We start from the raw sequence: 24,603 nt of genomic DNA, 5'->3' as shown, positions 1-24,603 counted from the left end.
ACCCGTACAGGGTGGACACCTGTTGAGTCATTCTAAATTGTGCTGTCACTGGTTTAATTGAGATGGATAGAGGGGTGGATGGGTGAGCTCTGAAACCAGGGCCAGGGGACCCCCAGCCGTGTGCACTCTCCCCAGACGTGGCCCCCAGGGCTCCCCCATCCCCCACACACCCAGAAAGGCCCTTCTGTCCAGGTGGGACCCCTTCCCTCCACCCTTCGAGAAGCGGGGTGAGGAGACAGTTTGGGGACTTCCCAAAGGGGCAGAGCTGGAGGGTGTGAGTCCGGTGTCCTGGGTGAGGACCAGCTGGGACCTTCCGGCCAGGAGTCCCCCCACCCCAATGTCATCACCACTTCCACCCCCGCCCCCTAGAGGAGGACTCCCCACGGAAGGCAGGAGGAGAAGGGGGTGACAGGGGATGAGATGGTTGGATGGCATCATCGATTCAATGGAAAAGAGTTTGAGCAAACTCCGAGAGACAGTGAAGGACAGGGAGGCCTGGAGTGCTGCAGTCCACAGGGTCGCAAAGAGTCGGACACGACTGAGCGGCTGAACAGTAACAACAACCCCAAGCCTGTGTCTGTCGCAGCCCCCCAGACCCCCGTGTCCTGGGAATGAGTTAAGGGTCAGACCATCCCCAAGACACAGGTCTCAGGGGCTTCTGGCCCCCACCCTGCACCGACCCACCCCCGTCTCACAGCAGCCAAGTTCCTGTAGCCTGCTTAAACTTTATTGGAGGTGGAGCTGAAATGCGGGTCCCAGAACCACAGAGCCCTCTCCCCCCAGCTTCTCCAGAGTGGGCTTCACTGGACGTGGGAGGGTCAACGGCCAAGGCTCGATCCTGGGACTTCTGACACAGCTCAGTAGCCCCCGGCCCTGCAAGCATCGGACCCCCGCCTGAGCTCCAGCCCCGCCCCCCGCCCCCCACACGGGCCCACAGGCTCGCAGAGGATCGGGGCGGGAGGACCGAGCCCACAGACCCCTCCCGGGCGGGTGGGATCCCGGATAAAGATGCCCCGTGGGCGGAACATTACCCCCAGCTCAGGCCCTTCCGGGCCAGCTCCACCTGGGCCAGGCGGTGGTCACTGAGCACCTGCACCCTCGTGATGGCGGCCAGCGGCCTGTGGCGGTGGGCGAACTGCAGCACTTTGTGCTCCTGGGCGTGGACGTGGAAGTGCTCCGCGTCCGAGCTGACCTCCATCTGGGGGCGGGAGGCCAGGGACCTGTGGCCCTGGGGCCCGCGTCCTGCCCCTGCGTGACCTCCGACAGCTCTGAGCCCCGGAGGCCCAGCGGGGGCGGGCGGCCCGCGGTCCCCGCAGCATGTGAACCCCCCACCCCCGTCATGCAGGCCCGCCCCTCAGGGGTTCAGAGCCCCCAGCTGGGGGCCCCTTCCCCTCGCCTCAGAGGGGTAAGCCGGCAGCCAGGGGTTGCAGCCCCCAGACCCAGCAGGGAGACTCCTGAACTGGCTCTCCCCTGTAAGCATCTGCAATAAGCCCCCCACTCAGCCAGAGCCCCAGCGGGGACAGCAGGGCTGCTGGAAGCCCGGGGCACGGGGCGCCTCACTGAGACCCCGCAAAGCAGTGGGTGGACCTGGTGAGTCCACAGACCCTCCCCCCACCTCCCTGCCCCACCCCACGGGCCTGCCCCTCCTGCCCCACGGATTCCCCCACCTTCCAGGGGTTCACCCCGGCCCCTCACCTCAAAGGGCTCCCCGAGCACCAGCGGGAAGATGCTGGACACCTCCTCCTGGCCCCAGCGGCCGCCCTGGAAGGTGTTGGCCACCATGGTGGCGCTGGAGAACCGGGGCTTGATGTGGAAGACGATGTCGCCCGTCTCAGACAGGAAGTTGATCTCAAACCTGGGGGGCACCATGGCGTTGGTGAGGGCGGCTGGCAGTCAGCCGCAGAGGCCGAGGAGGGGACCCGTGAGGGGGAGGGCGCATCCCTTACTGGTCCTCTCCAGAGTCAGAATGTCCCTGCACCAGCAGGTTCCAGCCCGGGGCCAGGCCGCCCGCGTGGAAGGCTTCAAACTGCAGACAAAAGGGGCGGCAGAGGGCCTGTGTCCCGGGCCTCCTCTCCCTGGGGTACGCCCTCCCCCAGGAAGCCCCACAGCCTGTGGCCCGCGCCCAGACCCCAGCCCCTTGATCAACATGCCCACTTGGCTGGGGGGTCTCTGGGGAGGGGGAGCATAGCTGGCGGGGCCCCAGTGGGCCCTGCTCTCTGCTCCCCAAATCCAGGTCTCACTCACCTGCAGGGCCATCTCTCCGGCTTCTGTGGGGAGCAGCGCAGCCTGGGGATATAGCGGCTGGGCTGGGCGGGGGCGCGGGGCCCCACCCCAGGGATGAGGTCATCGGCCTTCCCTGCCCCCTCAGCCTCTTGCCAGCCCCACCAGCAGGTCCTCTAGGCCAGCTCCGGGACAGGGTGGCCCGCTCCCTACCCCCTTTCCTCGGGGGCCTGCCTGGCTCTCAGGCTTCACTCCACTTCCGAGGACCCCCAGACCCCCAGGAAAGCACTTCTCCTCCATTCTTAGAGGCAAGGTGTGGCCCAGGCAGCCTCCCAGTCAGCCTCAGCCTCCAGGGTCTCTGGGACCCAGACTCCCCCATCTGGTCAAGAGAGGAGGCCTACCCACCGTGCCCTGGACTTTGGGGCAGTCGGGCTGCCTGGTGATTCAAGCCCCCCAGTCCAGCCCGGCCTCCCCTGGCTGCCCTGCTCCAGGGGCTCAGCCGCCCCGCGGGCGGAGGGCGGATTAGGCCGGCCGCTGCGCTCAGCGCATTCCAGGGCACTGGCAGTGGATGGGGTGGGGGGGGCCATTCCCACACCCCCACACCCCTCCTGGCCTGCTCCTGAGCCCCCTCAGCTGACCACGGAGCAGGCCAGGCTGGGGTCCTTGGGGAGCATGCGGGGGAGACAGGCAGTATCTCCCCAGGCTTTCCAGGCGGCCAAGGGGGAGTCTTGGCCGGACTGTTCAGGGAGACGAGGCAGAGAGGAGCCAGGCTGGACGCACAGATCCCCAGGGCTGCTGTGGGCGGTGGGGGCGTGCATTGCGTGGGCAGCGAGCGTGCAAGTGTGCAGATGTGTGGTGAGTGTGGGACCAGGTGGCGGGGGGAGTCAGCACGTGATGATGTGCACGCTGGATATGGGGGTGTCGTGTGCGAGGCTGAGTGTGCGGCTCCTGGGGCTGCTGCTCTTCCCTGCCCAGCCTCGCAGGGGCCGGGGTTTATCTGGCCCCCCAGGGCCCCAGGGGGGCAGGGTTGCCAGCCCCCCCAACCCCACTCCCCTGAGTCATTCTTCCCTCCGCCCCCTGCTGGGTCCCGCCTGGCCTCCCTCTGTGCTGGTGAGAAGTGTGTGTCTGTCATTTTGATGCGGAGGTAGTGGTAATGAATGGGAAGGGACGAGGAGGTGGCCATGACCCCCCGGGAATGCGCCAGCTTCACCCTCCCCTGCAGGCGGGGGGCTGGGCAGGGCCGGCGGGGCCTGCAGGGGGCAGCCCTGGGCAGCGGAGGTGAGGCCGCCTGCCATGGCCTCCCAGCTCACACATCAGCCTGCTGACTCCCACATCCAGGGCCCCACCTGGCCGGGCCATCCTAGGGTCCGAGCACGGCAGACCCCTGACCCCTGCCTCCCCGAGGGTCTCAGAGAAGATGAAGCCCCTTCCTGCCTCTGCACCTCCCGGTTCTGCCTCCGGCCCCGCCACAAGGGGGCGCTCAGGGCCTGGACTCTGGGGACAGCACGGGCCGGGGTGGGCAGAGCATGCACTCAGGGGTCCCGAGCGGGCTTCCAGCCCTCCAGGGACCCAGAGCTGGTAGCCTCTGGGCGCAGTCCTCCCAGCTACACACCCCCATCTGTGCCCCCGCCTCTTCCCCAAGCAGGGAGGGTAGCCCGGGGTGGATGCAGCGCCCTGGGCTGTTGTGTCCTGGCTTTGAGGTCAGCAGAGGGCCTGGCTGAGGGCCCCCGGGGCTCAGTGGCCGGGAGCCCTGGCCTGAGTGAGGAGCTGGAGGACCCCTGATGCACGCAGGCCTGTCCCACTCTGAGCCTCAGCCTCCCCGTATATGGGGGCTCTGGGGACTGTGCTGCAGGTAGCCACTGAACCTGGAGCAGGCGGGGTGGAGAGCCTGCCTGTTCGCTCCAGCCTGGGGACCTCATGAAGCCCAACTGGGCCCAGGCAGGCTCTGGGCCTCCGCCCACCCCATGACACCTGTGCCTGGCGTGGGCCCGCACACGGCCAGGCCTGTGGTCTCACCCCCGTCCGCCGCTGTGGCTTTGGCACCTCTCCACATGGGGTGGGAGCCAGGAGTGGCCGGGCAGCCAGGGGCCCTGAAGGCCCCTCAGGGCTGGCGCAGCCCTGCAGGCGCACCCAACATCGTGGAGTCCAACTCGGACCCCAGCTGTCCTCAGGGGTCCCCGAGGTGTGGGGCCGGGGGCCGGGGGCGGTGCCCCCACCTGGAGTCTCTGGCCAGCCAGGGCTGGGGCCTGGAGCAAACAGACCCGCCCAGCCAGAGCGGCCAGACGCAGCCCCTCCCCCTCCCGGACGTGCGGTTTTGCCCCAGGCTGCTGGTTTCCAGAGCGAGCAGCAGGGTCTCCACCCAGTTCCACGGAGGATATCCACCCAGACAGCAGGCTGGGCTCAGAGGCCCGTCTCAGCCTTGGGGCCGCCATCGCCAGGTGGCGTCAGGCACGGGCCTGGTGCAGAGGTACCCGGACGAGAGATCCTGCCCCGTGGCATAGTGGTAACCACCGTCCACCTGGAGCCCTGATGGCTCAGCGGGTAAAGAACCCGCCTGCCGCGCAGGAGCTGTAGGAGACGCAGGTTCGATCCCTGGGTCTGGAAGATCCCCTGGAGGAGGGCCCGGCAAACCACTCCGGTATCCTTGCCTGGAGAGTCCCATGGACAGGGGAGCCTTGGTGGGCTACAGCCCGTGGGGTCACAGAGAGTCGGACACGACTGAGTGAGCACACACGCCCTGGAGCTCAGCCTGTTTACAAACGGCGCCACCTGCACTGGATATTCGGGCTCCGGCCATGGGGCAGCTGGCGGCCAGGCTCAGGGAAGGGAGACACGAGAGCCACATCCAGGGCACCCTGCTCGTCTTGGCACGGTCACGGTCACGCCTCAGCTGAGCCCCCGCTGTGAGCTCAGTGCTCGTCACTCATCCCTCGGCCAGGTGGGGTACACCCCCCCATCACAACCAGACGCCCGCGCAGTCACTCAGCAAACGTCAGCTGAGCCCTACTCTGTGCTGGGCCCTGAGCCGTGGTTCACAAGACAGACAGACAGAGAGCCACAGGGCCTTTGCCCTCAGGGAACTTCCAGTGTCTGAGGCAGGGGGCAAACATTAAAGGACAAGTCCAGCTTCACGTGACTGAATTATTATTACGATGAAAATATGGGGAGGGATCGTGGTGTCTGGGGGAAGCTGGACTGACATGAGTTGGTCTGGGCAGACTTCCTGGAGGAGGTGACATTGGAACTGAGCTTAGAACAGAAGGCACTCGGGGAAGGGTGTTACTGGAAAAGGGAACAGTGTGTGCAAAGGCCCTGGGGAGGGAAAGGCCGAGACGGGAGGCGCCCTCCCCGCTCCACCTCTGCTGCCTGGCTGAGATCCATCCCTCCCTGGCCTTCCTGCTAGGCACCACCGTCGCCTCCCTCATCTGGGCTGGCATTGTTCCTGGCCTAGCTGCCCACCCAGTGCCAGGCCATTGTCTGTGTCCCCTGCTTTCCGCCGAGTCTCTTATCGCCCAGAGAATCAGCTCATGCAGGGGCACGTGGAGGGTGATAAGGTTTTACCCCAGTCAGTGCCAAGCGGGGGCTACCAGGTCTGATGTCGCCTCCTCCCTGGCAGGGGCGGGCTGTTGGCCCAAAGGACACTTGGCGTCAGCCTGGCCTCTCTCTTGTGGGGACCCTGCAGGTCTCCCCTCTTGGGGCCACCCCTCCTTCCCCACCCACAGCTTTCACTCCACACGTGCGAACGTGCCAAGTTGCTTCAGTTGTGTCCGACTCTTTGAAACCCCATGGACTCTAGCCCACCAGGCTCCTCTGTCCATGGGATTCTCCAGGGAAGAGTACCCAAGTGGGCTGCCTTTCCCTCCTCCAGGGGATCTTCCTGATCCAGGAATCAAACCCACATCTCCTACGGCTCCTTCACTGCAGGCTGATCCTTTATGGCTGAGCCGCCAGGAAAGCCCTGCCTTTCCCTCCAGTCCTTCCCTGCAAGTGGAAGCCGGCCTGCCTGCCCTTGACCGCAGACAGTCCTTGCCCCTCCCTGAGAATCTGTTTCCCCACCTGAGGCTGCCAAGGGGGACCATGAACTTTGCCCGTGAGCTCAGCCGGACACGGACGCAAAGCTGGCCTTGACCCAAGCAAGGGACACGGAGGGAGGGCTCTGGGCAATTGAGCAACGGAGACCCGACGCTGGTCGGGGTAAGGCTGGGGTTTCCCCCTTCCTGTCAGCAAATGTGGGCTCCTGCCCAGACAGGCTTCCCGGAGGGGGTGCAGGCCCACCCCAGTCAGGCCTCAGCCCCCAGGAGGGGGCGCCCGGCCCCCACTCTGTTTCACCACGTGCTTATAGATGTGGCAGCCGGACTCAGGGGGAGACCTCACTAGCCCAGGTTGCTGGTGGAGCTGCTGTCCTCAGTCACAGCCCTGCGGAAGTGGGGCAGGATTTGGGAGGCAGGACAGAGCCTCCCCCCGCCCAGCTTCCCTCTGTCATTTCCCAGCTCCCACAGCTGCGCTCCTCAGCTCTGTGTGTGTTACAAGGGCCCCCCTCCTCTGCAGTCCCCCAAGTGAGTTCACGTCTGTTCACAGCCCTGCTAGGCACGGGCCTCCCTTCCCATTTCACAGACGGAGAGCCTGAGGCTGCTGTGGGCCGCGTGCATGGGTCCCTGGTGAGGCACGCTGGGAACGACCCTGCCCTGTCAAAGGATGTGCTCAGGAGACCCCCAAAGCCCTTGGCGGTGCTGCCTTGGGGTCCTGGGGCTGAGGGGGAGGGTTCCCTAATGGCTCTGGACTGGGCGGGGTGGGATGTGGCTGGGACCTGGGGCCTCTTGGGCCTTGACCAGTACCAGTCAGGAGTTATCCCACGATGGCACCATCTTGCAGGAAGCTCAACCAGCCCAGACGGGCCTGCCAGGAAGGCTGTCTGGGTGTGGTGGCCACTGGCCGGGCACAGAGGCCAAGGTGAGTTATCTGCGGCAGGACAGAGGCTGGGGGCCAGCTGGGCTGGGCAGGCGGGACAGACCGGCGGACATCTGGCCTGGAGGGGGGACTGTAACGGCTCCTCCAGATGGGCTCTGGGCTCCGGGAGCCGCCAGGGAAGCAGGCTGCACCGGGTTTATAAACAGACCCAGCAGCAGCCCCATTTGAAGGCGGAAGAGCTGGAAATCCAATTAGATGGGGAAGTGGCTGGGGGACCCTAAAGCTGCCTAAGATGAGGCTGTGGGCGCCTCAAGGACCCAGAGTCCCCATGCCCAGCACCAGGGCAGAGATGGCAACAGCTCAAGGGGATGCAGGACACCAGGCATGGGTTCAAGCCCCCGCTCTCTAGAGAGTAAACCTCCGTGACCTGCTCTGTGACCCGGCGGCCGTGACCCCTCCCGGGTGAGGGTGAGTCAGACCCATGTAGCCTCCCATCACTCACTCCCAAACATGTTCAGAGTGCCTATTGCATGGCATTGTGGAGAGCACAACAAATGATAAATAGCTCAACAAATACATGGAACATTCTAGATAGTGATTTGTGCTAGGAAAAAAGTAAAATAGGACAGTAGCATTAAAAAAAAAAAAAAGCTGTACCGTTCAGTTCCATAGCCTCTGACTGCACTTAGCCTTTGAGCACCTGAAATGTGTGAATTGAGATGTGAGTGTTAAAAAACACTATATTTTCAAGACTTAGTGCAGAGAAATGGTGTAAAATATCTCATTAATGATTTTAGATCGCTATTCCAAATCCTAAAAGATGATGCTGTTAAAGTGATGCACTCAATATGCCAGCAAAACTGGAAAACTCAGCAGTGGCCACAGGACTGGAAAAGATCAGTTTTCATTCCAACGCCAAAGAATGCTCAAACTACTGCACAGTTGCACTCATTTCACATGCTAACCAAGTAATGCTCAAAATTGTCCAAGCAAGGCTTCAACAGTACGTGAACCATGAACTTCCACATGTTCAAGCTGGATTTAGAAAAGGCAGAGGAACCAGAGATCAAATTGCCAACATCTGTTGGATCATAGAAAAAGCAGGAGAGTTCCAGAAAAACATCTGCTTTATTGACTATGCCAAAGCCTTTGACTGTGTGGATCACAACAAACTGTGGAAAATTCTTCAGGAGATGGGAATACCAGACCACCTGACCTGCCTCCTGAGAAATCTGAATGCGGATCAAGAAGCAACAGTTAGAACTGGACATGGAAAAACAGACTGGTTCCAAATCAGGAAAGGAGTACCTCAAAGCTGTATATTGTCACCCTGCTTATTTAACTTGTATGCAGAGTACATCATGAGAAACACTGGGCTGGATGAAGCACAAGCTGGAATCAAGATTGCCGGGAGAAATATCAATAACCTCAGATATGCAGATGACACCACCCTTATGGCAGAAATTGAAGAAGAACTAAAGAGCGTCTTGGTGGAAGTGAAAAAAGAGAGTGAAAAAGTTGGCTTAGAACTCAATATTCAGAAAACTAAGATCATGGCATCCGGTCCCATCACTTCATGGCAAATAGATGGGGAAAAAATGGAAACAGTGATAGACTTTATTTTGGGGGGCTCCAGAATCACTGCAGATGGTGATTGCAGCCATCAAATTAAAAGATGCTTGCTCCTTGGAAGAAAAGCTATGACCAACCTAGACAGTATATTAAAAAGCAGAGACATTATTTTGCCGACAAAGATCTATCTAGTCAAAGCTATGGTTTTTCCAGTGGTCAGGTATGGATGTGAGAGTTGGACGGTGATGAAAGCTGAGCACCGAAAAATTGATGCTTTTGAACTGTGGTGTTGGAGAAGACTCTTGAGAGTCCCTTGGACTGCAAGGAGATCCAACCAGTCCATCCTAAAGGAGATCAGCCCTGGATGTTCATTGGAAGGACTGATGCTAAAGCTGAAACTCCAATACTTTGGCCACTTGATGACTTATTTGAAAAAACCCTGATGTTGGGAAAGATTGAGGGCAGGAGGAGAAGGGGACGACAGAGGATGAGATGGCTGGATGGCATCACCGACTCGATGGACATGAGTTTGAGTAAACCCTGGGAGTTGGTGATGGACAGGGAGGCCTGGCGTGCTGCGATTCATGGGGTCACAAAGAGTCGGGCATGGCTGAGTGACTGAACTGAACTGAACAGAATGATAATATTTTGTATGTATTGGGTTAAATAGGAATGCTTGCCCAATTGTGTCTGACTCTTTGCGGCCCCACGGACTGTAGCCCGCAGGCTCCTCTGTCCATGGGATTTCCCAGACAAGAATACTGGAGTGGGTTAACCATTTCCTCCTCCAGGGGGTCTTCCCAACCCCGGGATCAAACACGAGTCTCCTCTGTCTCCTGCATTGCAGATGGATTCTTTACCGATTGAGCCATTTGCAGCACGCCAGGCTCCCCTGTCCTCCACTGTCTCCTGGAGTTTGCTCAGATTCATGTCCACTGAGTCAGTGATGCTATTTAACCATCTCAACCTCTGCCGCCCCCTTCTCCTTTTGCCTTCTGTCTTTCCCAGCATCAGGGTCTTTTCCAGTGAGTCGGCTCTTCAGAGGTGGGGGCTATTTCAGCTGGAGCAGAACTCTGAGGGGAAGTGGCTGCTGCCTCGAGAGCTCATGCTGAGAAAGGCCCGCTCAGGAGAGGCAGAGGGATGTAGATGCAAAGGCCCTGGGGTCAGAGCAGCATGGGGGCTGGCGTCACCGCAGCCTGGGAGCACTGGGGGCCGGGAAATAGTGAGGCGGCATTTAGCGGTGAGCGGAGGGAGCACCAGGCTGGGCTGCACCACGTGAGGAGCGTCCAGCGGCCCCTACATGCTGGGGACCGAGCTGGTCTGGGGCTGCCCCCTCCCTAGCGTCCTCTGGGGCAGCTCTGGCCCCGCACAGCTGGGAAGGCCCAGCCGGTGCCCCTGCCTGGGACAGCGGAGGTCAGTGCCGGTCACCGAGTCCCCACAGCACACTCCCTGCAGCCCTGCCCGGGCCGGCCGCCGCATGTCCTCGGCCCGCTCGGGCTGACCCCCGCGGACGCGCTCACCAGAACTGTTGGGAAAGGCCCAGGGGAGCCGCCAGCTCCCGAAATAACCTTACGCCAGTTCCAGGACATCTGTGGGGGGCGGAGTCCCGGGACCCCAAGCGGTGACATCGCAAGCCCAGTGCAGGGTGGGGGCTGGGGGGGCAGAGCGGGGCCGGCAGGGAAGGTGAGGGCGAGAGAAACCGGGGATGGACAGAGACCCGCAGAGGCACGTGAAGGAGCAGTGTCGTGGAGTGGGCAGAGGCGGTGGGTGGAGACGGGCACCCGAGACTGGCAGCCCCAGCCCCTCCAGAGGGCCAGGCCGGGTGGGCCTCCAGGGCGCCTCCAGAGCGGGAGGGGGCTGTGCCCCTTGGCTGAGGTCCGGCTGGGCGGGCAGCCGAATGGGAGGTGGAGGTGGGTGGACGCTCAGCGGCGACGGGTGGGGAGCCCTGTCTGACCCGGTTGACCCCAGGGCCTCAGAGGTCATGAAGGACTCATCTCCTAGGCGCTCTGTGTTCCCAGGATGGAAGCTGAGGCCCAGAGAGGCCGAGTTCCTGCTCTCAGCCGCTCAGCAGGAGCACACCTTCCCCTCTGTGTCCCTCTCACATTTGCTCCCCATGCCCCCTGCTGGCGGGCTTCCCCTGCCCTGAGCCCCCTGAGGGTCGTCCCCCGAGCGGCGTGGCCAGCACTGTGACCGCAGCCCCAGTAACAACAGGGAAGGGGAAACCCACAGTGGGCTGGCCCCTGTGAGGGGGAGGTTGGGGGGAAGCGGAGGCCAGGGGTGCTGCCTGGGGAGCCAGGCCCTCCCCACCCCAGGACCCAGCCGGGAACTCTGAGCAGTGGGAACTGCAGGGTAGATTTTTTAAAATTAAAGGGTCTTTACTGCAAGACCCCTATCGCGATCCACATGATCCATTCGTTCAACAGACAGTTACTAAATGCTCGTCGTGTGCCGGGAGCTGGTGACCGCAACGAGGTGAACAATGTAAACGGACGTCTAAGGCCACCTGGCCACGGTGGGCCCTGTGTGGGTACACGGACGGGGCTGGAGTCTGCTCGGTCAGGGTCAGGGTCAGGGTCAGGGTCAGCACTCTGCAGGCTCTGGCATGTCCCCGGCCCACACGTCCCAGAGAAGAGTCGAGGTGTTTTCTACTGGAAACCAAAACTATCCATCAAACAACTCCCCCCACCCCCAGCAACGCTCCGTCAAAGTACTGCTCGCTTTTTGATGATGGAAGTTTTACAACGTGTTTCTTGACCCCAGCAAGAAGTGAAGAAAGTGAGTGCCCGCCAGGTGTGCATGGGAGCAGCAGAACTCGGGAGGGGCAGACACTGAGGCCGGCGCCCCACTGGCTGGAGGATGCCTATGCACCCTGGCCGCAGCGGGTATTCTGCACGAGGGCCAGGGTGGGCAGGACTCCAGGCCCAGGACAGAGGACAGGAGAGGGCCCTGGGGAGAGGCAAGGACAGGAGCGCGTGGTCAACAGAGAACTGGGCAAAGGCTTCCACGGGCGGCGACTCCCCAGCGAAGGGTGGCCGGGGCCTTCAGCTCAGCAGAGGGCAGCAGCAGCGGGTGGGGGGAAGAGGAGCCGTCCCTGCTCACCTCCTCGCACTTCTTGGCCTCTGCTCGCCCCAGGCCTTCCCTGCCCCGGACGGACAGGGGGCCAGGGGCTGGGACCAGCTCGCCGCAGCCGCCAGAACCCGCCAGGACCACCCCGCCCCGTCCCCGCTCCGACTGCGGCCCCCACTTCCCCAGGCTGGGTCGGGACACGAGATTCTTTCAAAAACATTTCCTTTGCAAAATAATCCTTCGAAATATGTTTTTGGAAACAGGCTCCTGATCAGAACAGGAAGAAGTTAATTACAGTCCCTCCCAGAGGGGCGCGGGGGAGGAAGCCTGGTGGTCAGGAACAGCAGCGAGGGCCAGGACCACCGCTCTGACGCCACACCCACGCGAGGCCAGGGCTCCCATCCCACCCCCCCGCCCCCCTCAGCCCGCAGATGGGGAGATGCAGACCCCGAGAGGCCCAGGGACGTGGCTGGGGACACAGGCTCAGGGCTGAGCAGGCCCTTCCTCTGCCGCGACGTGGTGTCCGTGTAGGAGCGTGGGTAGGCGTGTGCACACGTGTGTCCGTGTGGCTGTCTGTGTGTGTGTGAAGGTGAGCGTCCAAACAAAGGCCGTCTGGACCCCCCAAGGACCTGGGCAGGCCCCACTCTGGGCTGCCTTCTGGGAGTTTCTAGGCCGATCTCAGTAAGCCCTGAGGCCCACGGCCTGGCTCATGCCTTGCAGGTGTGAGGGCTCTGGTTATGTTGGACACCTGGGGCGTCTGAACCCCGAACCTTGCTTAGGGCCAGAGGTCTAACCACCCAGCCCTCAGCACCAGGGCTCATCTAAGTGTGAGCTACGCAGTGAGCCTTGGGGCCATCCCTCCACACGCCTGTCCCTCTGACCATCCATCCACTCACCCCTCCATTTAGCGCCTGTCCTTCTGTCTGTATCAACTTCCTGTTGCTGTCGTAATAAATTACCGCAAACGCAGTGGCCTCAAACAACGCGAATCTATTATCTCACAGCCCCGTGGGACAGACATGGGTCTGGCCGGTGAGAATCAAGGTGTGGCCAGGGCTGCATCCCTTCTGCAGGCCCCAGGAGAGGGTCTGTTTTCTGGCCTTTTCCGGTTTCCAGAAGTGCCTGCATCCCTTGGCTGGAGGCCCCGGCCTCCGTCTTCAGAGGTCGCCATGCTAACACTGAGCCTCGCTTCCACCTTCACAGCTCCTCGGACCCCCTCTTCACTCACAAAAACCTCGTGGCCGCACTGGGTCCCCTGGCAAGGTCCAGGAAAACCTCTTTGTCCCTGTCTCAAGATTCTTCACTTAAAAAAAAAAAAAAGATTCTTCACTTATTACGTCGTCAAAGTCTTTTGCCGCATAAGGGCAGGAAACCCATGGGTATCGGGGGAAGGACGTGGAACTCTTTGAGGGTGGTGGGGGCCACTATTCTGCCACCTCATCCTTCCGTCTATATGAGCATCTGCTTCTCCATCCATCCACTCTCCTGCCATCTCTCCATCTCTACGCCACTTATCCCCCCGTGTAGCCAGCCAGCCAGCCCAGCATTTATCCAGCCGTCCTTTTATCCCTCTGTCCATCCGTCCCTCTGTCTTTTTTGTCCGCCCCCTCCGTTTATCTGACCACTCATCCTCCAAGCGTCCCTCCATCGGTCCTAATTTCCATCTTTCCTTTCTATCCTCTGTCCATCCACCCATGCATCCGTCCACTCACATGCCCCTCTGTCCATCTGTCTGTCCAGAGGGGGCAGGGGGCCAAGGGAGCAGGATCAGAGAAGCAGAGAGGACGCGGTGGGGACAGCAGGCGGGGCCCCGGACTCTGCCTGGCTCAGTGTCCTCTTGCTCAGAGCTTCGCTCCTTCCTGGAACCCTGAGTTGTCACCACCACCACCCCCACCCCGACGGATGGCTTCCTCTGCCACGCCTACCCGCTCGGGGTGGGGGCTCCAGGAAGACAGAGGCCGCAGCTGGCCCTCCTGGTCTCTGACCCAAGCCCGAGGAGCTGGCGGGGTTGGACCCATTGTCATGAGCAGGGCGGGCAACCCCCGTTCAGGCACAGCCCCAGAGGCCGCAGAGGGGCCCTGCTGCCCGGATGGACCAATAGATGCCCGGAGGAGCAGGTCCTCACCGACTCCACGTCCCTCCCCATCCCCCGCGAGCTCAGTACAGGGGGAGCCCTGGGTTCCAGGAAAGGCTGTGGGAAAGGCCCCTCACAGACCCTTCTCTGGCCTCAGGGTGTCTCACGGGGGAGTGTTGGTCACCCCAGGCTTGGGGAGAGGGCCCTGGACCAAGCCCAGGATGACTTGATGGGGAAAAAATGCCCCCAAGAGGAGAATCAGGCTCCGACTGCCAAGACACTCAGGCTTATCACAGCCTCATCCCCTTTATCTCCCTGCTGGGACGGAGGAGGGAGGGGCCTCGGGCTCGCTGGCCGCCCGTCTGGGGCTCCAAACCAGAGGGGAGGACCCGGTCGACCTCACTGTGCTCTGGGTCTCGCTGTCTCTGTGTCTGCATCTCTGACTCGTCTCCAACCACATCCTTCCTCTGGGGGCCTCTCTCTACAGCAGAGCGCCTGCCCTGGAGGCTGATCGCCGGGACTCTGCCCTCACGGCCCCGCCCACCCTAGACATGGGTCACCTCCCCAGGATGGCCTCCTGGCGGCTGTTAGGAGTGACTTACGGTGCTGAGCTCCAGGCAGTGACCCTCACGCATGCCCCCCAGGGCCTGCATCCCTGTCTGAACGCCTGGATGCTGAGGTGTGGCCAGCCTGGGGTCCTGGAACAGGGCACTGTGTGGTCAGCGCCTGTGACCCAGCCGGGCCCCGGGTCTGCGGCAGGTAGGTGCTTAAGGCCCTTCGGTAGGAGTGCTGGGTGGGTGGGTGGTATGTGGCTGGGTGGGCTTGGACAGACAGGTCATCCCCCAGCCTGGCAAAGGCGGTCATCAGTGCCCAGGGCCCGCCTGCCCCCGCCGGCCAGCTCAGTACCCCGGGCTCCCACGTGACCCCCACGTGACCCCCAGAGGCGCAGGCCGGAGAGGCTGCCGCGGGTTCCTGGCGCGTGCCCTCCGGAGAAGCAGGCAGGAACGGGTGTGCCTGCCTCGTGGGCCAGGGCCCCGGGGAGGGGGCAGGAAGGGAGGCGGGCTGTGCCTGCGGGCATCCCGGAGGTCAGCTGGGGGGCAGGGCAAGCCGGGGCTGCTGGCAGCTCCAGACTTCTCGGTCACCCCAGGCTGCCTCCAGCCTCGCCTGGGCCCCTGGGACTATCGGCGTCCTCCCCAGACCCCCTGACCCCACGTCTGGGACCCACCCTGCTCCAGGGGAACCCCCGCAGCCTTGCAGACCTAGTGGGGGAAGGATCTGGGCTGGGGGGGATACACATGGAGTCAGGATCTGAACCCCCGAACCAGAGCCTCACCCCCATCGGCATGACCCAGGGCTTCAGCGTCCCTGTCCTGGGCTACAGCCACTCTGCCTTCAGGACAGCCACGTGCCACCACCCCATCCCCAGGGACAGCCATGTCCCCCCGCCCTCCACGGACAGCCACACTTCCCAACTCCCACGGAGGCTTGTGCAGCTCTGGGCCCAGCCGGGAAGCCAGGCGGGCACTGAGGGGCCAGAGGGGCCGGGCCCCCATGGCACAAGACCTGCAGTCCTGCCACCGTCTCCGAGACCCCGCAGCAGGCCCCCCAGGCAGGAGCCCCGGTAAGGCCCGAGAGGCAGCTGTTTAGCGAGGGAGGGGCAGACGCGGCTGTCCCGAGTCAGAGGCCAGCCCCCGGGGCCTGGCCCAGCGTCTGGCCACCTCCCCGGGGTCGGGGGCCCCTCATCTGGCTCCTGAAGCCCCCGGAGCCGCCCCACACCCTCACGGCCCCCGTGAGGGTATGGGGCGGGGGGCTTGCCAACAGGGCGGAACCGCCGCACATTTGGGGCAGTCTCCAAGTGGGAGGGGGCTGGAGTTCAGCAAAGGAGGGAGGCTGGTAGTGGGGCAGGGGTCTGGCAGCGAGGGTTACAAGCCCCCTCCTCTGTCTCCAAGCTGCTGCTCGTCAGTCAGCCCAGCCCGAACACACCTGTCACGCACGCACACACCTGTCACGCACACACCTGTCACACACGCACACACCTGTCACGCACGCACACCTGTCACGCACGCACACACCTGCAGCTCACCTCCCAGGATAGCACTGGAGCTGGGCAGGGGGAACCCTGGGTCCCCTCAGCCACCCCTTCTCCCTGAAGCCCCAGCCCACTCAGCCACCAGCTGCTGGCTCTCCCGTCCCCAGGCCAACAGAGGGCCTGCCCGGACCTCAGTCTCCCCGCGGGCGGCGCGCTGGGCTCCCGAATCTGCAGGGACCACCTTGCATCCACCATCCGGAGGGTCGGGTTTACGGTCCCAGGGCCGCACCCCATTCTCTCTGTGGCGGGGGTGCACGGGGCCACGGCCAGGCCTCCTGTCTTCCCCTCAGGCCCTGCCTGGGGCGGGGGCTGCGTCCTGTCCGTCTGCCCATTGTTCCCAGGCCACCAGGGCCTGACCGCCCCGCCCCCACTGCAGAGGCGGGGAGCCGGGTGGGGAGGGAGGCCAGACCTGTTAACAAGCTCCTTCCCAGCCCCCACCCGCCTTAACTCCCCAGGCCCTTCCCAGGCGGAAAATTCAATTAGTTTCGAGCAACTGCTCTGCTGAAGAGCCAGAGAAAGGGGCAGCGGAGAAAGGGGATCCGCCTGGCGGCTGGTGTGTGCGCTGGGGGCGGGGGGCGGCTGGGGGAGAGGGGCCTGGGGGGCCAAGAGCCTGCCTAAGTCCCTGCGTCTCTGCCGCGTCCCCGTCTCTGAGTGTCTCTAAATGTGACTCTATGTGTCCCCCGTGTGCGCACATCATTCCCTGCAGAAGCCTCAGGAGTCCACTGCGGGCTCTGGGTTCCCACGGAAGCCTGGGGGTGGGGCGCAGCGCACACGGGAGGGTGGGACCCCCGCGACCGGCACCGCGCCCGCCTCCCCCTCAGCGCGCGTGCGCCCCTCTGTCTGGCTCCTCGCTGACCGCTCTCCTGTCCTCAAACACTGCAGTCTCGTGGCCGCAGGGCCTTTGCACACACCGTCCCCCCAGGCCCGGCAAGCTGCCCCTGCGAGAAGTTCGTCCCAGTGTAGGTCAGCCCTTCGTCCTCCCTGGGCTTCAGGGAGTAGCCCGTCTCCTCCTGCAGGGCGTGGGGAGCAGTCCTCTCTGGATGTCTCTGTCCCAGAGTTCAGCTTGGGGCCTGGCACACAGGAGGTGCTCTAGAAATGCTGACTGAGCGAAGTACCAGGCCCACACAGAACTTTAGCAAACGAGTCCTGTCTCTGCCTGGCGAACTCCTATGCACCCTGCTATGACCCAGCTTCTGGGACCTCCTCCTTCAGGATGTCCATGGGGTCAATAAGGAGCCTCGCATTCAGCCCTCAGCCTGGAGGTCTGCACTTTTCCTCTGGCGCCCATTATCCCTCCACCATCTCCCTCTGCCCAGCCAGGTACCCCTTCACGGAAGGCCTCTGTGTCACCAGAATGCAGGACAGGGCGGGGTGCCCACCTGGCCCATCCCCTCCTCCTGGCACGCCTGTCCCCACCGTCCAGCCAGCCTCCTTTCTTCTGCCTCTCTCCTGCCCGCTCAGCTCAAGGGCTTTCCTGAGCCCTGTCGGGGGGGTGGGGTGGGCGGAGAGGTGCCGACCCGAGCTGGACGTACAGGGGGCATGAGGGACACGGAGCTGCCAGGGGCCGCGGGCAAGAGTGCACACAGACGCCAGGGCACCGGGTGGGCGGAGGGGGCAGCCCCCCGAGCACTTCCGGGTGGGCCCCCCAGACACTGCCAGGGGCCTGCTGGGGAAGAAGGGAGGTTTGGGAAGGCAGACGTGGGGAGGGCCGTGTGCAGGAATGCGGGCCGGCCCCGCCTCTTTCCCCGAGGAGGGACAGAGGCAGATGGCAGCTGGGGGCTGAGAACGCAGGGGGAGGCTCCGATGGGCGACCCCCTCCTTGGGATCCGGGGGGACGCAGCCTTCTCAGGTTCCCAGCCCCCCGCCCTTTGCCAGCTGTGTGCAGCTGGGGCCCTGCCCTGAGAAACCCAACACCAGTGGGGGCGGGGGCCCGGGGCTGCAGACGGATTTCCCGGGCCGGGGCCGCAGGCCGCGTGTGACCGACTGTGTCTGTAGGCAGGAACAGGGGTGCCCTGTGAGCAAAACCCAGGGCCAGCCAGGGCTGAGGCTGGGATCCCTGGGGGGCATCAAGGCCCTGAGCCTCAGTTTCCCCAGGATCGTGCCTCCAGCTCCTTTCTCCGGAGGGAGACGTGTCACCTCCCTGCGAAGCCAGGGCTAAGCCCACGACCCCTTCTCCACGCCAGTATGAGGGTCTGAGGCTCGGGGACACGTCCAGTGCCCGGCAAGTGGGCTCTGCCTCCAGAGGCCAGTGCAGAGAGGCCTTCTCCTGAGCTCTCAGGCCCCGCCACCCCCCCCAGGCACCCTTGCCCACTGCCAACTCCACCTTGCCGACAGGGAAACTGAGACCCCGCCCGGGAGCCAGCTGCCAGAGCCGCCCTGCAGGGACCCCCGTTCTGCCCGGAGCCCGGGGGAGGGGGCCAGCCGGGTGGGCAGGGGGCCGCCAGATGGCTGTAATCCCACCTCAGCAGGGGCTTAGGCACCTGCCCGGCCTCCCCCGCCCCCGCGGGCCTGCCCAGCATTGCTGCACATCTCCCCCCACAGGGGCTTCCCCCGCTGGGGCGGGCAGAGTGACTCTCTCCCCACCCACACCCACACCCCATTTCCTCCTTCCTGAGCCCGTGTCTCAGTGCTGGGGAGAGCTGGGCGCTCTGACAGGTCACCTGAGCGCGTTTTCTGGGCAGGCTCGGGGACAGCTCACTTCTGAGCTGGGGGCAGGGTGGGATGGGTGTGGGCCTGGGGGTGGGGGTGAGGGTCAGACAGCCCCTGCCCACACCTGTGTCCATGGCCGCGTTTGGGGTCCCCTTCAGCCCTGAACTCTGGGACTGAGCGGGCTCAGGCCCACCGTGCCCCGCTCTGACCCCCGAGCCCATGCAACCCAGCGTCATGGACACGCGGCCTCCTGCCGCCGCACCACCCCTGTGAGCCTCCTCCCGGGGCCCACTCTGACCCCCATCACCCTCCCCAGCCTGGGCGCCCCTGCTGGCATGGTGCACGGGCACTCAGCTTCTGGGGGCACACGGGGCAGGAAGGTGGGACTCAGGCTCGTCCCGGCCCACCCCGCCCGCTGAGGGCCCCCTGCTCCCTGGCTGCCGCCTTTCAGGGTCCGGCAGGCCTTTTCAGGGCTGACTGATGGCAGGCCTGCATTTCCATGTCAATGGGCCGGGCCGGGCCGCCTGGTAAGCTGGTTAACAAGCCCCCAGCCCCATGGGGGAGGCTGTGTGGGGTGTTAACACAAGCCCCATTCTCTGGGGCTCTGTGGTCTTGCGGTTGCTATGGCGCCCTGCGTGGCCTCTTGGGCCACGGCTAATCCTTTCCCTGGGCCTTTCATCCCAGCCGTCCCACCCCCAGGCTGGTCGCTGGTGACTCAGGGATGCCCAACAAGGCTGGTTTCTCTGCCGGGGTCAGAGCAGGCCATAAATCCAGCCCCCGGGCCCCCCCCCCGGCCCTTTGTCCCTGGCATTGTCCCTGAGTCCCCGCCCTCCTCCTCTGGGAGCCTCAGAGGCGGGAAGGGGAGCCTTGGTCCAGTGGTCAGCTCCTGTCCTGGGAGTGGAGGGTCTCCAGGCCCACCCCAGGCCCTGTCCTCTGCTCATCCGCCCCCTCACCCACGTGCTAATGGCTGTGCACGGGACTGCTTTCTCCCGCAGTCCCGCGCCGAGAGCCTGGCCTCCGCGCTACACCCGGGAGGCGCCAGGCCTGCGCCTGCCCTCTGTCTGTTTTCTGTCTGCAAGTTTTCTCCCCAGATGTCTCAGATGCACCCTATGCCCCGCCCGATCTGAGTCTTCACTCGAATGTCACCGTCCCCGTGAGGCCACAGGCCCTGCCCTTCTGCCCTCCCAAGTCCAGCACCGGTTCTGTTCTTCCTGTAACCTTGTCCCTTCCCACACGCCCTGCAGAGTTCCGTGTAGTCCTTCTCCCCCGGGTGCCAGACCCACGAGCACAGGGCCCCAGCCCCAAGCGTGTGCCTGGCTTCTGGCAGGCGGTGGGCGCCCTGCATGAAGGGATGGGGCGCTCTCATCGAGAGGTGGATAAGGTCCCAGGTCTGGGCTGCTCTGAATTCACACCAGAGTTCTTCACTGTCCCGTTTGCCTCCTGGGTACAGTCTTTCCACACACCGCTTCCTGTTGCATCCTGTCCCCAGAGAAAGAATCATGCAGTCCGGCATCCCCAGGATTCGATTAGCCTGGATGCCAGACCCACGCTTGGCTCCCCACGGCGCCTCTCCTGCCTCTGCTTGCATGCCTCCAGCGACGGGGAGCTCACCATCGGGGTGGTGCAGTTGGGAGAACGTGCTTCCAGTTCTGGGTTCCAGCTCAGATGTCAGGGGAGCTCAGCTTGATGGGAACCTTGACAGGGGCTCCTGTCTTGGGGTGCCTGGTGGCTGCTCCCTGGCTGGGGGCCATGGATGAGTGACTGTTAGAAGGATTCAGGCCTGATAAGCCGGGAGCATCCTCCCTTGAAACTGGCCTGTCTCTCCTCACCCTTTTGGGCACCTGCTGATGCTCACCCTTGGCCTCCGTTGCTTTCTCAACCTCTCGGGAATCATGCGAGGCAGGAAGAACAGGACACCACCCCGTTTCACAGCTGCGAACACCGAGTCTTAGGCGGAAAGGGCTAGAGCCTCCAGCAGGGAGGCAACGCCTGATTTCCAATCCTGGGCCTCTCCCTAGGTGGCAAGGGGTGACGGCCCAGGCTTCTCACTGAGGGGCCTCGTGAGACAAGACAGCTTTCTGCCCAGTCCTGAGTGAGAAGCGTGTGGCCCAGGCTTGGACCCTCCGCCCATTCCAGCCTCCCATGACTCTCGGCTCCCAGGGGCCATGGGAGTGACTAGGAGGCTGGCTACCCAGATAGATTCCTGCTGCCCGGCCTGGCCGGAGGCAGCGACCAAGGAGGCCTGGGCCACCCTGGGGGAGAGCGGACAGCCGTGCAAAGATGCAGGTGAGGTGCCGGCTGGCCGGGCCCCGGGAAGGCAGCAGTGGTGAGAGAGGCTGAAGCTCAGAGGGACGGCCCGCCAAGGGGTTCAGTGAGGAAGGGCCCTGAGCGGGCCCAGGGCCCACCGAGGTCGGAGGAGCCGAGCCAGCCTCTGCTTCCTCGCCCCACGGGACGGCAGAGGGGAAAACGTCCTGTTCCCCAGAGGTGGGAGGGAGCGTCAGGGGCCCTGAGAGGAGGAGGGGTGGGGAGAGGGCCTCTCTCTGCCATGTGTAGGCGGGAGCCGGATTCCGGGGCTCCCCGGGGAACCGAGGAAGACCTAGCTTTGCAGCTGCCATCACCAAGCTGCAGGCCAAGGCCGCCCCTCCCCCGCACTTCCTGCCTTCGCTCCTCCCCCAGGCCGTAGGCAGACAGGTTGTGAGGGTCAGCACCTCTTGCCGTGTGGCAAGCATCACTGCACTCGGAGAGAACGCGAGGACTGGGACTGTCCGCAGGACTCCCGGGCGGATGACGTCCAGCAGGCGCTGTGCGGGTTGCCTGCGGGCGGGCTCAGCCGTGGGGGGCAAACACTAGCCTGGGGGGGGCCCTGCCCCCCACCAAGTCCAGCCCTGGGTGGAGCTGGCAGAGCAGCAGCCCTTGATTGTGGCCACGCTGGCCCTCAAGGAGGGGGTCGCAGGCCCCTGGTGGGGGGACCAAGATCTGCCGCTGTGTGGGTGCCTGAGGTCTGCAGCGGCGCTGGTCGGCGAGTCTCGGCAGGCCCAGCCACCTGGGCACCCGCCCAGCTTCGCGCCTGCAGGGGCTCGGGGCCCCCACCCCCAGCTCGGCTTCTCTCCATCCCCCTAACCTTGGCCCAGCCCCCGAGCCCGGACCACCCAGCAGCTCCTTAGCACCAACCAAACTGGGGTGCCCTGGATGGGGCGGGCTGCCTCCTCAGCCCCAGTCTCCACTGCAGCACTTGGATAACATCAGGGCACCGAGAAAGCCCGTGAGGGGCTCAGGCTCGGGAGACGGGGTCTCCCCAGAGAGACAGACAGAGCAGGGGAGGCCCCTGGAGTGAGGCCGACTTGGGTTCATGCCTCAGCTCCGTGTTTAAAGTCCTTCCCTGACCCGGCTTCTCTGGCTTCTCAGTGGTAAGGACTCCGCCTGCCGATGCAGAAGACCCGGGTTCCATCCCTGATCCGTGAGGCTCCCACGTGCCTCGGAGCAACAAAGCCCGTGAACCACAACTACTGAGCCTGCGCTCTAGAGCCTGGGAGCCATGACTGCTGAGCTCACGGGCCACGACTCCCGAAGCCTGCGCGCCCTGGGGCCCGTGCTCTGCGACAAGAGAGGCCACCGCGATGGGAAGCCGCGCCCCACCACGAAGGACAGCCCCCGCTCGCCGCAACTGGACCAAAGCCTGTGCAGCAGCGAAGACCCAGCACAGCCAAAAGTAAATGTCACGTATAAAAAGGCATTCCCCGGGCATAAACTCCGGCCTGCGCCCAGTGATTCTGCAGTGACCAAGGCAAGACTGGGCTCTGGAGGTCATGCTGTAGCAGGGGGGACTGATGATGCCACGGTGACGGGGCCAGGACACCGCCTGCTGCTGCCCTCACCACACACCAGGCCTGCGGGGTCAGCTCACACGATCCTCACTGCACCCTTTGACGTAGGTCTCCTAACGGCTCCCATTTCACAGGGTGAAGAGACCAAAGCACAGACAGGTTCTGACTCACCTGAGGTCACGCCGCTAATGCACAATCCGCAGAACTAAGACTTCACGACCAGGAGTGTGGCTCTGAGAGGCAGACAAGCAGGGTGACCATCCGGCCCAGCCCTCAACCTCAGCTTTCCCAACCGCCCGGCTCAAGATGCTGAGGTCTCTCCGGTCAGACCCAGGGCCGGGCCGGACAGTCAGGAGCAGGAAGTGGCAGGGGGGCTGTCCTGGCCACAGGCTCGGAGGGCCCTCGTGCCGGGACCCCCACAAGCGGGGCCTCCTTTCAGTTCCTATAAAACGAGGTCACGACTGTGACCCCCCCCAAGAAGGACCAAGCGGCCAGGGAGCACAGGCCCCTCACCCAGGAAGGCTTCCAGGCTCCATCTGGCCGTCTGCAGCTGGCAGCCACTCGCCTGAGCCGGTGGGCCCCAGATGGGCCCCGCGCCCCCGACCGGGGCAGGCTGGGGCTGCAGAGCTGGCGGCTAGCGAGGACCACACCCCGGGCGGGGGTGCGGCACAGGGGTCATGGGAATGGGCATCGAGGGAGGTCCCCGGGGACACACCTGGACGGCCCAGCCTCCGGGGGGACTTGGAAGATGGCATCAGAGCCTGCCCAGGCCCCCCCCAACCCCACCCCCGAGGCCAGACGGCCACCCCGCCCGCCTGCCTTCGGTGCTGCCGCCTCTGGGGGCTGACCCGCCCTCTGGCTCCACAGAGGCGAGGATGAGACGAGGCAGAGGAACCGGCCTTGCGGGACACCTGAGCCCGCTGGCCAGGCCTCCCAGGGGGCGGCCGCCCGGGGCTGGGAGGCTGAGACACAGCCCGTTCCCACCGGTTGCCCCCAGAGGGCCTGGGAGGAGGCAGGTCAGCAGGTGGTGGGCCATCTGGGGCCTCGACCCGCTTCTGACGGGCAGAGAGACCAGGCCAGGCCCCTCCTGGCCTCGGGTTGTGTATCTGTGGCCAGGGACACTGTCCCTCGCTTCCAGGGTCCCTGGAAGCCACGCAGACGTGTAGGAGCCTCACCCCATGCTACACTTGGCAGGCCGAGCCCGGAGCAGGGCTCACAGAAGATGCAGTGGAGCTCCCAGCTCTGCGAGCCGGGGCCGAGGAGGCCACCCTCAGCGTGGGAGCCCTCAGGCCCGGCCTCAGTCCCAGCTGGTGAGCTCGGAGCCAAGCCTTCTGCTTGTTGAAAAAGGAGCCTTGGAGGAGAAGTGAAGCCTGTGTCTGGCACCGTGACTCCAGGCGGAAGGCGCCTTCCGCTGGTGGGGCAATCACGGGGGGTAAGCTCTGGGCCTCACTGGCCCCGGGCCTGGTGGCCACTTGCCCGGCGCTCATGCCCAGACCTGAGGCTCATGCCCATGGCCTGCTAGTGGGAGGCCCCTGCAGAGTGCCGGCTGTTGAGGGGGTGTCGGCCCATCGACGCGTGCCCTCTGTCCTTACATGGGGCGGGGCCCGGGGCCCCCAGGACCAGCCACGGGCAGCACCTGTCTGTCCACCCATCCCATCCACATTCCCGGGGGCAGGCCTGGAGCTGCCTGCTCTCCAAGCCACCGCCCCCGCTCCCATCAGCTGGGCTCCCTGCCCCTCCTGACTCACACACGTCAAGGGTGACTTCCATGGCCCCCAGGCTGCCGTGATGAAGTGCAGGGCCTCTGGCGGGCAGTGAGGGGAGACGCAGCCTCCCAGACCCTTGGCATTTAAGGGTTGAATGGTGTGTGTGTGGGGGTGTGTGTGTGCCCAGCCATGTCTGACTCTTTGTGACCCCATGGACCAGAGCCTGCCAGGCTCCTCTGTCCATGGGATTCTCCAGGCAAGAATACTGGGGTGAGTTGCCATTTCCTTCTCCAGGGGATCGTCCCAACCCAGGGATTGAACCAGCATCTCTTGTATCTCTTGCATTGGCAGGCAGATGGATTCTTTACCACTGCACCCCCTGGGAGACCCTGGTTGAATGATGGCCTCCCCCAAAAAGGTAAGTCCAACTCTTAACCCCCAGAACTTGTGGAGGGGATCTTATTTGCAGAGTCTTTCCAGACATAATTAAGTGAA

General features: G+C 64.0%; 1 protein-coding gene across 1 annotated transcript; it reads right to left on the bottom strand.

The window, feature by feature from the left end:
- Window positions 1-737: 737 nt before the first annotated feature.
- On the bottom strand, window positions 738-14,737 carry GRIFIN (galectin-related inter-fiber protein). The gene is made up of 5 exons (XM_061153791.1): window positions 14,443-14,737; window positions 1,947-2,026; window positions 1,696-1,855; window positions 1,032-1,198; window positions 738-873 (listed from the first exon to the last, which is right to left on the bottom strand). Exons 1-5 carry the CDS (start codon window positions 14,491-14,493, stop codon window positions 858-860), a joined length of 474 nt encoding a protein of 157 aa, XP_061009774.1. The 5' UTR covers window positions 14,494-14,737; the 3' UTR covers window positions 738-857.
- Window positions 14,738-24,603: the final 9,866 nt, after the last annotated feature.

The sequence above is a fragment of the Dama dama genome, chromosome 10 (assembly GCF_033118175.1).
Source record: "Dama dama isolate Ldn47 chromosome 10, ASM3311817v1, whole genome shotgun sequence".
Taxonomy (NCBI): Eukaryota; Metazoa; Chordata; class Mammalia; order Artiodactyla; family Cervidae; genus Dama; species Dama dama.
Note: the sequence above shows the minus strand (reverse complement) of the source record. Positions and strands in the feature narration are given on the sequence as shown.

What these genes read in the sequence shown, in the direction of transcription:
- GRIFIN (XM_061153791.1), bottom strand. Translation starts at nt 14,493, where the DNA reads ATGCAGGCCCTGGGGGGCATGCGTGAGGGTCACTGCCTGGAGCTCAGC. An exon ending in ACTGCCTGGAGCTCAGCACC is followed by an intron (nt 2,027 to 14,442) that starts GTAAGTCACTCC and finishes TTTTGTCTGCAG; the next exon opens with TTTGAAGCCTTCCACGCGGG. An exon ending in TCTGACTCTGGAGAGGACCA is followed by an intron (nt 1,856 to 1,946) that starts GTAAGGGATGCG and finishes GGTGCCCCCCAG; the next exon opens with GTTTGAGATCAACTTCCTGT.